The 13,886-nt window shown below is 43.3% G+C and overlaps 1 protein-coding gene across 1 annotated transcript in view; it reads right to left on the reverse strand.

The window, feature by feature from the left end:
* Positions 1–12,333, reverse strand: part of PITRM1 (pitrilysin metallopeptidase 1) — a 202,173-nt gene extending 189,840 nt beyond the window's left edge. Inside the window, exons 1-2 of the mRNA XM_030198926.1 lie at positions 12,231–12,333; positions 10,350–10,465 (exon numbers count right to left, since the gene is read on the reverse strand). Of these exons, the coding sequence (XP_030054786.1) occupies positions 10,350–10,465; positions 12,231–12,242 (128 nt within the window). The 5' untranslated portion in view covers positions 12,243–12,333. The remainder of the gene's footprint in view (positions 1–10,349; positions 10,466–12,230) is intronic.
* Between the last annotated feature and the right edge of the window lie 1,553 nt (positions 12,334–13,886).

The raw sequence follows: 13,886 nt of genomic DNA on the forward strand, positions 1-13,886 counted from the left end.
AAAGACATACTACCGACCATAACTCATAAACAAGGCATTAAATAGCATCCATCTAGTAAGCCAAGCCCATTTCCAGTGTTGTGGCACCCATCTAGTGCTGCAGACTGCTGATGCTACTTCAGACATGTTCTAGCCACTAACGAGCTGTACACTGTCACTTGAAGACCGAAAGAGACCACTTCAAAGGCTTGTTTCAGCAAGCTTTCTAGCTTCCTATCCTGTAGGTCATTTAGTGTAATGCTCCCTTCCAACAACAAGGTGGTCTTCTCAAGTCACTATCGTAACAAGGGAATCCACCCTGGGAAGCTGAAATTTCTCTTTCTCCTCCTGAACCAACAGGTAGAGGTGAACCATGGTTCTTCCCATTCTCAGCCCCTGTCCGGTGAGACCCATTTTGCTGTAATCCGTTCTTGAATGTCTGAAAACATCGGCTCATCACCCTCCTCTAACGGCTCCTTCAAATAGACTAAGGCCACATCAGATAAGGAATAGAAAGCAGAAATAGATATCCAAGAGTGAACAGATGAGGCTAAACAAGATCTGAGAGCCTGAGGGGCAGCGAGGCAAGAAACTGAAGAACCTTGCAGCAATTTTGACCCTGCTTCTGTAAATAGGCCTGGTTTAAGAGCAATAGAACTCCAGAGAAAAGAAAGATCCCAATGCAGTTGAATGCTTTGTCGGACCCTGAAGTTGTAAAACGGGGGCTGTGCTCCGTGCATGATCAGACAGAGGCTGTTCCTCACTGCCAGTTGGCCCCAACAAAGTGGCGCCCGTTCCCATGCTCTCTTGAATCAAACTGCGCACCAGCCCTACCAGAAAGCCCGATGTCCTCGGCATATTCGGATGCTGTGCCAAATCCAAAGACATGCTGCTGGCAACCATTTCCCCCCCACATCCTGTGGGATTCCTGGTTTGCACCCTGGCTTGCATGCACAGCACTGTCCCGATGCTGGCTGGTGGGTTCAACAGCGGGAAAACCACTTAAATGCCTCCGCAGGAGTCACCATTCACCCTGGCTGGCACAAAAATAAGAACATAAAAACATAAGCATTACCATCAAGCCCAGTATCCTGTTTCCAACAGTGGCCAATCTAAGTCACAAATACCTGGCAAGATCCCAGAACAGTAAAACAGATTTTATGCTGCTTAACCTAGAAATAAGCAGTGGATTTTCCCAAGTCCATCTTAATAATGACTTATGGACTTTTCTTTTAGGAAAGTATCCAAACCTTTTTTTAAACCCTGCTAAGCTAACTGCTTTTTCTGGCAACAAATTCCAAAGTTTAGTTACATGCTGAGTGAAAAAATATTTTCTCCAATTTGTTTTAAATTTACTACTTAGTAGCTTCATTGTGTGCCCCTACTCCTAGTATTTTTGGAAATGGTAAACAAGCGATTCACGACTACCCGTTCCACTCCACTCAGTATTTTACAGACCTCTATCAAGTCTCCCGTCAGTTGTTTCTTCCCCAAGATGAAGAGCCCTAGCTGCTTTAGCCTTTCCTCATAGGGAAGTCGTCCCATCCCCTTTATCATTTTTGTGGCCTTCTTCGTACCTTTTCTAATTCTGCTATATCTTTTTTGAAATGCAGTAACCAGAATTGCACACAGTATTCAAAATGCTGGAAAAGGAGAGCTCCACCGGAAACAGGGAAGAGGTGAAGGGAGGGAAGTAGTAAGTTCGAAGGGCACCAGGTATGACTCTGCAGTCTCAAGCCACCAAAAAAACTGAACTGGGGACCAGGAGCAAATCACTCAGAACCAGAGGGTGAAAAGTGTGTCTATCCACCTGCTGGAGATGATTCTGATGCAAATTCCACCCCTTAAGATTCGTCATTAGATTCTGAATCTGCCTATACTGCTCAGGAGGAATTGAGTATGCTTGCTGCTCTGCCCTTCTCTGTTGCCTATACCTGCTGCTTGTCTCCTGCCCTCCCCCCCCCCCCCCCCCCCCCCCCCCCCCCCCATTTCTGTCTTCCTATGGCCCTCTATCTAGATGGAACCCGACAACTGCCTTTACACAGTTGCATTGGAAGCTGCAGTTGCTGCCACTCTCAAAAAATTTTTCTTTAGCTTGGTTGGTGGTCTACACATGGGGCTCAGGCCCTTATATAGCAGCTTAATTCCCTAGTGGTAGTACTGCAAGACTGCCGCTAGGGGTTGTGGCTACCATTTTGAAGCCATAGCTGGCCATGGGCGGCACCGACTACTCTTGCCTCAAATCCATTAGACATTAGTGAAACCTTATGGTAAGTCCAGGGGTGATGGGAAAACCAGGGGTCTGCTAAGGACCCTTTAATGTGCTAACCAGGAGAAACATGCCATGGCTTTATTGCCTGATGCTCCTAAGATAGAAAAATATAAACAACTTTTTACTGACAGTATTTTTCCCCAGGCCCATGGCTTGTGGTGTTATCACAAGCCACATTATTCCATTTACTTAATGAGCTGTTTTCAAAAGGCGTTTGACAAGGAACCTCATGAAAGGCTACAGAGGAAATTGGAGGGACATGGGATAGGAGGAAAAGTCCTATTGTGGATTAAAAACTGGTTGAAGGATAAGAAACAGTGAGTGGGGTAAATGGGCAGTATTCACAATGGAGAAGGGTAGTTAGTGGGTTCCTCAGGGGTCTGTGATAGGACCGCTGCTTTTTAATATATTTATAAATGATTTAGAGATGGGAGTAACTAGCGAGGTAATTAAATTTGCTGATGACACAAAGTTATTCAAAGTCGTTAACTCGCGACAGGATTGTGAAAAATTACAGAAGGACCTTACGAGACTGGGAGACTGGGCGGCTAAATGGCAGATGACGTTTTATGTGAGCAAGTGCAAGGTGATGCATGTGGGAAAAAAGAACCCGAATTATAGCTACGTCATGCAAGGTTCCACGTTAGGAGTTACGGACCAAAAAAGGTATCTGGGTGTCGTCGTCGATAATACACTGAAACCCTCTGCTCAGTGTGCTGCTGCGGCTCGGAAAGCGAATAGAATGTTGGGTATTATTAGGAAAGGTATGGAAAACAGGTGTGAGGATGTTATAACGCCATTATATCGCTCCATGGTGCGACCGCACCTTGAGTACTGTGTTCAATTCTGGTCGCCGCATCTCACGAAAGATATTGTGGAATTGGAAAAGGTGCAGCGAAGGGCGACTAAAATGATAGCGGAGACTAAGGAGGCTAGCGCTTTTCAGCTTGGAGAAGAGACGGCTGAGGGGAGACATGATAGAGGTATATAAAATAATGTGTCGAGTGGAACAGGTGGATGTGAAGCATCTGACAACGCTTTCCAAAAATACTAGGACTAGGGGGCATGCGATGAAACTACAGTGTAGTAAATTTAAAACAAATCGGAGAAAAGTTTTCTTCACCCAACACGTAATTAAACTCTGGAATTCTTTGCTGGAGAACGTGGTTAGCTTGGCAGAGTTTAAAAAGGGGTTAGACCGTTTCCTAAAGGACAAGTCCATAAACCACTACTACATGGACTTGGGAAAAATCCACAATTCCAGGAATAACATGTATAGAATGTTTGTACGTTTGGGATGCTTGCCAGGTGCCCTTGGCCTGGATTGGCCACTGTCGTGGACAGGATGCTGGGCTCGATGGACCCTTGGTCTTTTCCCAGTGTGGCATTACTTATGTACATTGCAATGCTTTGCATTTCATTACTACATAACCTTCTATTTATACGCATTATGGTAACAACACATTAGTACACTTTAACACGGTTTAGGGGCAAAGAATGCACATTAGGGCCTTAGCAAACCATAATAACCTATCCCCCAAGTCAGTTATTCACAAACATTCATTCACAACTTTTTTTGAAATGGGAGTCAAAAAATAATAAACCCTCAAGGCTCCCTTCTAAATCCTACATTTTAATTATTTGCTTTAAGTCCAATTTAGAACCACTTTTCCAATAGTACAAAGCTAGGACAACAATGTTTTCAGGAAAGCCCTTTATTACTATTGCATTTGTATCACACATTTCCACTATTTGCAGGCTCAATTGGCTTACAATGTCAGTGTGTTGGTAGATAAAGATTAGAAGACAACAGGTCGTGTTGCATACAGGCCATGAGTAACATAATCAAGAATATAAACAAGCATTTATGATAAAGAAGACCTTTCTGATATAGGTAGGTGTGAATAATATAATAGAAAATATAAAACAAGCATTTATAATAAAGAAGACATTTCTGATCTAGGTAAGGTAAGGTGGTGTTATAATTCCTCTTTGATCTTTGTGGTATGCCTTGTTGAAGAGGTAGGTCTTCAAGGATTTACGAAAGTTTGTTAGTTCCCAGATAGTTTTTAATTTGCGCTGGTAGTGCGTTCCATAGCTGGTACTCAGGTAAGAAAGTTTGACGCATGCATTAGTTTGTATTTGAGACCTTTACAGCTGGGAAGTGCAGATCTAAGGAACGTTCGGGATGATCTTTTAGCGTTTCTGGGTGGTACGTCTACCAGGTCTGACATGCAGCTGGGGCATCTCCCGTGAATTATTTATGAGTTAGAGAGCATACTTTGAACGTGATAAGTTCTTTGAGTGGAAGCCAGTGTAGTTGTTCCCTTAGGGGTGTAGCACTCTTCATATTTTGTTTTTCCGAATAGAATCTGGCTGCGGTGTTCTGGGCAGTTGGAGTTTGAAATTTGCTCTCTGCATCCGACTTAAAGTGCATTGCAGTAATCTAGGTGCCTGAGCACTAATGCTGTACCAGGTTGCGAAAGATGGATGGTCCTTGGGAAGAAAGGTCTTACTCTTTTTCGTTTCCACATGAATAGAACCTCTTCTTGGTTGTATTTTTCGCATGATTTTCAAGTGTGAGATGTTGATCAATGGTAACTCCAAGAATTTCAGGGTAACAGAGACGGGAAGAGACAGTTTGGTGTATTTACGTTGGCGAATTTACTTGGTTATGTTGTGAGGTGATTATAAGGCATTGTGTTTTTTCTGCATTAAGTTGCAGCTGGAATGCATATGCCTATGAATGCATATATGGAAGCTTTTGTTTATGTCGTGGTAATTTCCTAAATCATTTTTTAAAGGGATGTAGATCGTTACGTCATCTGCATATATATATATGGATTGAGATTTGGTTGGATAGAAAATTTGGCTAAAGGTGTCATCATTAGGTTGAAGAGGGTCGGGTGAAAGAGGAGATCCTTGGGGGACTCCATATCAGGTATCCATGTGGCTGAGGTATTCGAGTTAGATACCACTTGTATGATCGTTTGTGGTTAGGAAACCTTTGAACCAATTGAGAACATTGCCTCCAATTCCAAAAGTATTCAAGGATGTGTAGTAGTATTCCATGATCAACCATATCGAAGGCACTGGACATGTCAAATTGTAGAAGTGTTTTTCCGGCTGCGATCGCTTGTTTAACTTTTGACATGAGGGTAACTAGAACTGTTTCAGTGCTGTGGTTGGATCAGAATCCTGATTGGGAGTTGTGGAGTATTGAGAATTTGTTTAAGCAGTTGGAGAGCTGTTGGTCACCGTTCCTTCCGTTACTTGGTTATCAGAGGAATAAGATGCTACTGGACGGTAGTTAGTTAGGGTCGCTTGAACTTTTCTTTGCATCTTTGGGCATAGGAGTGAGTAGAATATTTCCTTTATCCTTTGGAAAGAGTCCGTTTTGTAGCATGTAGTTCAGGTGTGTCGTGTTCTCGAGGACCTTGGCATTCTGTCAGGCTTCTTCCCCGGGAACCCTGGGTACGTGAGTCCTTGGACCACGACCGAGGAGTGGCAGTGGCAGGCAAGATCACCTTCGGAGCAGAGAAGAGATGAGGCTGTACTGGAACCCCGGACCGGAGTCCTGCACTGGAACACTCGGGACTGGAACGCACCGGACTGGAACACACTGGAGTAGGCTTCACCTACGCTTAGCTACCTTTCCCCAAGGGTTGAGCCCTCAGGTTCGAGCAGCCAGTAGGGCTTACAGGAAAACCAGAACTGGAACCAGCAACAGGAACAACCAGTCAGGATCCAGTGGTGCTCCCAGGTACCTAGGCTAAAGCAAGGCAGACAGGCAGGGAAGAGGACACAGGAGCTACATACAAGCTAAGCTCAAGGGAAGGGAATGACCGCTACGCTTGCCAGGAGGAAGGGTTAGACTGGAGCTACAGTAGCTAACAGATAGAAAGGAGAGAAATGGCTGCAGCATCAGCCGCTGACCAACCTTCAGACAGGGAGCCAGCACCCACTGCACAGGGATAACAGAAAGGCTAGAAGCCCACAGAGAAATAATAAACACAGAAAGGCTGAAAGCCTGCAGGTCAGAGAGATACACCCAGAAAGGCCTGGAAGCCCACAGGTAAAGGGATATACGCAGATAGACTGGAGGCCCTCAGAGCAATGGGCACAGAAGGGCTGGAAGCCCACAGAGCAATAAACACAGAAGAGCTGAAAGCCCACAGAGCAATAATACCCTGAGCCTGAAGGCAAGGCCCACCGGTGATAGTAACTCGCAAAGCAGAAGGGATGGAAGCCCACAAGAAAAGACAAGGAAAGCTAACTGTGCAAACAGCACACTAACCTCGGGACCTAAGGCACTGCGGAGGCATTGGCAATGCAAAGGCAAGGCTGCAGTCTCTAAGTGCTTAATAAAGCCCTTTCAACAGCAAAGGCACAGCTGCAGCAATCTCTAAGCATACGGAGGCTGTTCAAGCACAAACCACAGAGCAGGCAGAAAGCACAGTGAAACACAGAAAGGCTTCCCCCCCCAGGGTAGTGTAGTGAAGCAATTAGGTCATGCTGGAAGCAGCCAGCACACAGAAGAGCTAACCCAGGGCCACACCTACAGGTGCAGTATCGTGAGGCAATTAGTGTCATGCTGCTGGATGCAGCCAGCACAGAGAGCCAGAGCTAGCTCAGAAAGGACAGACAGAAGAAACAGGAGCCACTAGGAAGCTAACCCCCAGGAATAAGGTAAGTTTGAGGGTGGTCAAGGCCACAGACGTGACAAGGTGTTCCTTGAGGTTCAGATATGAATTGTTTGCGGGGCGTCTTTATTAGGTTATTTGGGACACATGTCCATTTTACAATGGAGACTTGGCGGAACCTTTTGAGGCATTTGGAGATGGTATCATCCGACAGATGTATCGAAGTTGGTCCAGGTTCTATCCGCTGGTATTCACCGGGTTTGGGTCTAGACAGTCAAGTAGTTTGTGTAGTCGATGGTATTGGTAGGTATCTTGAGTTGTAATTTTATGATTTTCTCATTGAAGTATTTCACGAGATCGTCTGCTGCTGGTGTGTCTGTGCTGTTAGAAGTCACCGATGTAGTATCTACTAATTTGCTCACAAGATGGAAGAATTTATGGTGTCCTTGTAATCTGATCCAATTATAGTTTGTAATATACTCTTTAGTTTGTCTTATGGCGTATTTATATTTTCCAAGCGTTGAGTGTGGAGTCGTTTTTCTTTTTATTCCATGCTCGTTCTAGTCTTCTAACTTGTGTTTAGTTTTTTCAGTCTTCGTTAAACCACGGTATAGATTTCTGTGTGAGACTAGTTTGGAGTGGTGCTTTATTGTCTAATATGTTTCTGCATCTGTTGTCCCATTCTTGGAGAAATTGGTTTGTATCAGTCTCTGCAGTCCATCCGTTATCGTAGAACTGTTGCCAGAATAAACGGATCTATTTTGCCTCTCGTGGTATAGGTTATTTGTTCTTGTTTGTGGGGTGTATCTTTCATTCGCCATTGGAGGGAGAGATTTGCTTTATAGTGGTCGGACCATAGTGTGGGTGTCCACTTGTATCTATTAGTACTAGGTTTAATTCAGGGGCGAATTTGTGTGTGATATATAGTGCATGTCCTTTGATGTGGGTTGGCTGTGTGTTTGGCCTATGAAGATCCCATAATTGGAAGAATTCTTCGCATTCTTGGGTGTTTGTTGAAGTAGGATCTTCGAGGTGTAAGTTGAGTCCCCTACTATGAGAAGGTTAGAGGTAGAGACGTATGTATTCGATATAAAGTCCATGAAATGTGTCTGGCAGTCCTGCCAGTTGCCTGGTAGGACTACGTTAAGGTGTTCCTGCAGGTTTGGGTGGTTGATTCTAACTGAGACGATTTCAAGTTGGGCCAAGATGGATTCGGCTATGGTTGTGACGTGAACTGGGATCTGTAGATTATGGCTATTCCTGCTCCTCTTTTCCATTTCTTGTCCAGGGATTCTGTAATCTGGGGGGCATATATCTAAAATTATGGGGTCTTAAGGTCGTGAATCCAGGTTTCAATGATGAATAGGCGATCGAGCTTGTCAGTTGTGATCAGTCGTTATTGTTGTCATTTTGTTAACTACTGATCTTGCATTTATGTAGCCCAATTTAATTGGTTGGTAGGGTTCAGTTGGGACGAGGATGTGTTGATTTTTATTAGTTGTCTGTTCTCTGGTATTGGTTTTGTTGTGTCCTTTTTCTGTCGGTTATTCCATGTGTGGTTGTTTTCCTTTTAAATGGTTGTATTCTTTGGCCTGGTGTACTGTGGTCGAGTTGTCTGTAGGGTTTATATGCTCTGGGTAGATTGTTATTTGCGTGGGGGGTTGTCCATGCATAGTGGATTAGGGGGAGAAGGTAGATTATTATTAGTAGTAGTTTGTTAATGTTCATATTGGCGTTGTTTGATGTAATACAGTAAGCAATTTAAAGTGGTATTCAGCAGTGCAGACCACTATTTTTACATTCGGTGGTGTATATGTTGTCTTTAGAGTGGTCTATTGGTTAGTGTTATCGGTCTAAGTTAGCATTACAATTCAAAATGGTCCGTACTATAAATACAGAAAAAAAAAAGTTAAAGGGTGCAATACGAGTATTAGAGTCTAGACTTGTGAAATGAGCACATTCAAGATGTAAAACAATACGAGTGTTAGAGGTCTATAGTCTGCGAAATGAACAGTTCAAGATGTAAACCGTTTTGATCGCTTTACAATAATCGACGGTATAGAATTTAAACAATAAACTAATAATAAAATAATAATAATAGAGGTTTAGCAGTCAGACAATCAATATACTATAATGCTACTAGAGGTTTAGAGTCAGCAGAGTAATTTAGTCTGTGGTTGGTCTATTTCCCTTTCCTGTGTTGTCTTCAGAACTCAGAGATCCATGTTTAGGGGAATTTTTTTTTTTTCTCAAGGGATTACTTACGTTTTATGTGCAGGTGTTTTTAGTACAAGTTGTGGAGACGGAGTCTTTCCATTGGCCTCCGAGCTCCTCTGTGCGACCTCCTTGCATTTTGTCTATTGAGGATCGGTTCGGCTGGGTGCTAGGAGGTTGAGATCCATTGAACAGTTTATTTTCTGATTCGGTTAGTCCTTGCTGGGCTCACTGATTCGCTCTGTGTCTTTGTTGGTATCACTGCTCTGGCTCGGTGCAGCGAGGTGGGTGTCAGATCGATGCGGCCCAGTGTTGTGGATCGCAGCTTGGAGCTGATTTCGGGGTGTTTGTTGGTGGGGTGCCGTCTCGTTTAACCCCAGTGTGTGGGCTTTCCGGGGTATTTTGTTGGTGGGGTGCCGTCTCGTTAACCCATGTGTGTGAGCTTTAGTTTGGTTTGACCAAGGCGGTCCATGTTCTTGGGTGTTTCAGGAAGATGTTGTCTCCGTCTCGGGTTGTGGAGCCCTTCTGGGTCATCACGCATCCAGGCGGGATGCTCCCGTGAGTCTGGGCGGGCGAGGGTGGTCGTCGCCGGCCATCTCTCCAGGGATTTGGGGTCTTTCCCATGTCACCACGCGCCTGGACAGAGCGCGCCATCGGATCTGGTCACCTCATGGAGAAGGCTTATTCTGTTCTCGGGGCTCACGGTGCTCTCCCTGGGCTCAGCGTGCGCTTGGATGAGTTATGCGGCAAGGGCGATGGCCACAAGTGTTTCGTCCTCACAGCTGGCAGTCGATTTGGGCCTCGGCTCGGCGTCATTGAGGCCATGGAATGCGGGCCTGCCTGGGCCGCTCAGGTATGTGCCTCTGCGGGAGTGACTGCCCCTGTGTCCATGTGGGATTTGCGGAACCGTTCCGGTCCGCGTTTATCTGTCGGCTGTTTTCGGTAGTCGTGTTCGGGTAGCTAGGGTGCTGAAAGCAGAGATTCCTGTTGTTCGGCAGAGCTTCTCGCTGCACGTTCCTACCAGTCGGCCATCTTATCATACTTTGTATAATGAAAACCTAAGCAGTTCCCTTTGTTTAAGAAGTGAGAATGAGAAATTCGTACCTATAACTGACAAATCTCCCAGACCTTGTTGTTTGAATATAAGATCAGCAATGAAACATACGAATCAACCTGAAAAAAAAAAAAAAAAAAAAAAAAAAAAAACAGACCTTTTTTTTTTAAGCAACAAAGTGTCCTACCAGAAATCCAGTTCTTGCACAGCGCGGAAAGAATACAGCATCCAGATATACAGATAGAAGGTTCTGAAAATCCTTTGAATTTTGGGTTGAAAATGGGTACAATGTATAGTCTGCAGCTGCAATTAAATTAAAAAAAAAAAAAAAAAAAAAAAGAGGTTTTAAAGAATTTGGAGTACATACCTTGCATTTTTAGACAAATTTACTTTGACCACAAAGTATTTAAATTTCACTACATCATAAGAATTTGACAGTGCTCAAATCTGTCCAATTCCTGTTGAGACAAAAATTCAGTCCAACAGAAACATACTAGAACTGTCAAAATGTAATTGATCTTTCAATAGTTCCTTATATATGTAGTTCTCAAACTAATCTTAAGAGAAAAAATATATCTGGAAGTTTACATTAAAAAGCTCCCTAGGAGCCCTGTTTACTAAGCCATGCTGTAGGCATGGACACTTTTTAGCGTGCACTGATAGACACACCCATTATATTCCTATGGGTGACTCCAGCATTAGTGCGCGCTAAAATGTGTACACGCCTACAGCGCAGCTTAGTAAACAGCCCTAAAAGTCAATGTGAAAATGAGATGTATACAGGAAGACGTCTAAAACAAGAGTCAATTTTAGCAAGAATGATACTTTTGGTTCACAGACAAGAGCTCCAAGAGGCGCTAGTATGCAATAAAACAAGATACTAAGACAAACAGTAAAATCATTAAAGAAATCTCAGAAATAAAATATATTTTTATTGATTTATAACAATGCAGTTATTTCAGCAATTATTTATCGTATGACGCTACCATTTTGCAACACTTATGCCTAGCAAACTGCTCTCCTTCTGTAATTCCTTGCTAGATGTCTACCTGCTTTGATCAGAAAGCGACAAAGGTAATGAATGGGATAAGCCAATGGTTGTACAGCTCTGCTAATTTATAATCCTTTGGTGGGGGGGGGGGTGGAGTGGGAATAGGGAATTCTGAATAACTGTGAAATGCAAATTTACATAGAATTACTTTACTATGCTGATTCTGCACCATCCCCTCCCAAACAGCGGCACATTGAACCATTTCTTACTGCTCTGCTGTCTTTAGCCTCACTGGTCATTTGCACCGTGCAGTTATATGGAATCCCACGCAGTTCAAACGAGCAGTCGGATCCAGGGTGACAATGCAGCACAATGTGCAATCATTCACCGCCTCTTACTCTTGCTGTATGATTTGCAAGGAGAAGAAAGGAGACCCAGGGGACAGATACCACTGGTAATCTTGCTAGGAGTTAGGGAGAGAAAACTGCAGAGAATAGGAAGACAGAAAACAGAGGTGTCCACTTTGGGGAAGGGACAGAGAAAGCTGGCAGCTGAACTTGCAAGGGGAGAAGTGGTTCAAGCTAAGCTGAGGCTACAGAGAGCTGAGGAAAGTGGAACATGTAAAGTGATGTTGCTTGGGAAAGTTGAGCCTAGGAGGGAGGGGATAGATTTTAGGCCTGGAGGAGGAGGAACTGGGCTTTACGAGGATAGGAATTCTGTACAAAAAAAAATACAAATAAAGTATGCAGAATTTTGCAAAACTTGTGTGCAAACTTTTTGCACAGAAGCCCCAAGAGTAGCTATAACAACTCACTTCTAAAAGCTGAGCTAGTAGCCATCTAGGCCTGCAATAGCAAGCTAAGTGGTAACCACTTGACTGACAAGTTGTACCAACTGAACAGTTTTTTTTTCTATTGTAAAACAACACACACATAGGGCCTAGTTAAGGACAACATTGATTCAATTTAGAATGTAAAGTAGGATCTTTGAACCTTGTCTTTCAGAGGGCAAAAATGGCTTACACTGCTTTAGATCCATGTATCATCAGGTTCACCACACCCATTATTCCTCACTTACCTGTAAGCGCATTCATAAAAGTGGCAAGTGATCTATTCATCATTTTAAAGAAAGGATCCCGACATGGGTACTTCTCAGAGCCACAAAGCACCGTGTGTTCAAGTATGTGTGGTACACCTGTGCTGTCCATTGGTGTTGTCCGAAACTGTACACTGAAGAAAGTGCGGTATATTGATTGTGGATTAATATTTAACTAAAACAGGTTTGACATCAATAAAATGTCCAATTACACTGGTAATTTAAAAAATAGATTCATATCATTTTAAACAGAAACGTTTAACCTTTACTTTAACTCATAGGTAAATTACATTCTATTGGCAAGACCAATGAAAAAAAACCAAAACGTTTTTTGAGCAAAAATATAATGGCAATGTCAATAGGGTTTCAACTTTATCAAAATTATTATACCCTGTCTTTGTGTACAAGTTAACACAAGTACTCCTTTTAGGTTAGTCAACACCAGTAACAAATTTAATAACAATTCTTACTTATTCTAACATGCTAAAAAACATTTTTTTTTATAGAACATGCAACATGCAGACTGCAAAAGCACAGCATAAAAAAGCTATACACTTGTGGTGTTATTAAAAAGCGTACAGTTTGCAGGCAAGGATATGAAGTATCCACATATAAATTAACTAAGACAAAATGAACGACTTTCACTCTCATTTTGGAAGATCAGGATGAGATACAAGATCAGTACGAATTACAAAAATGCAGTCATTTCATACACAGCAATGTGGAGAGTGATAAGGATAAAGCAAATGTGCTAAACAAATACTTCTCTTCAGTGTTCACGGAAGAAAATCGTGAAGAAGGATCGCAGTCGGCTGCTGAGGGTATATCTGGAAATAGAGTAGATATTGCACTGTTCACAGAAGAAAAATTTAGCTGGCACACAGTGCGGATACCTGAATAAATTTTCGGAGTCCTCTCTTGCTAGGTGCAGATATTTGGCCCCTGTGTTATCATGGCTTAGCTTTACTGCGGTTAGAAGTAACTCAGGAACAGAAGTCACCTGTATATGAAAACAAAGGAAGGTAAGATTCAAATAAATTAAATAGGAAAAATTGAACATGTCAGTGTCATATGCACTAAGGGCCTGTTTACTAAAGTACAGCAAGTTTTTGCACTTACCAGACTTTAAATACACAACTTTATGGTGCGTTAAGTGCAAAGCCTGTGCAATACATGCCCAGCATCTGCCCTAAATTTACCACATAGGGTAGACACTCAGGGATCTCATGTTACGTGCACTGGAAGAAAATGAAGATACTTACCTGTAGCAGGTATTCTCCGAGGACAGCAGGCTGGACATCATCACGCATGGGTCGTCGTCCGTGACAGCCCAGGAGCTCCGGAATTAAAAGCAAAACTTTTAAAAATTCTAGAAGCGACAAGGCGAGAGCAGGGACAACGCACCGCACATGCACAAGTGACTTCCCGCCCGCATGCTTCCCTCAGTTATATAGAAAGCAAACGAGAAGAACAACTCCAAAGGGGAGGAGGGAGGGTTGTGATGATGTCCAGCCTGCTGTCCTCGGAGAATACCTGCTACAGGTAAGTATCTTCATTTTCTCCGAGGACAAGCAGGCTAGACATCATCACGCATGGGGTATCCCTAGCACCCAGGCTCACTCAAAACAATGAGCAGTG

Source organism: Microcaecilia unicolor, chromosome 1 (genome assembly GCF_901765095.1).
Source record: "Microcaecilia unicolor chromosome 1, aMicUni1.1, whole genome shotgun sequence".
Lineage (NCBI taxonomy): Eukaryota > Metazoa > Chordata > Amphibia > Gymnophiona > Siphonopidae > Microcaecilia > Microcaecilia unicolor.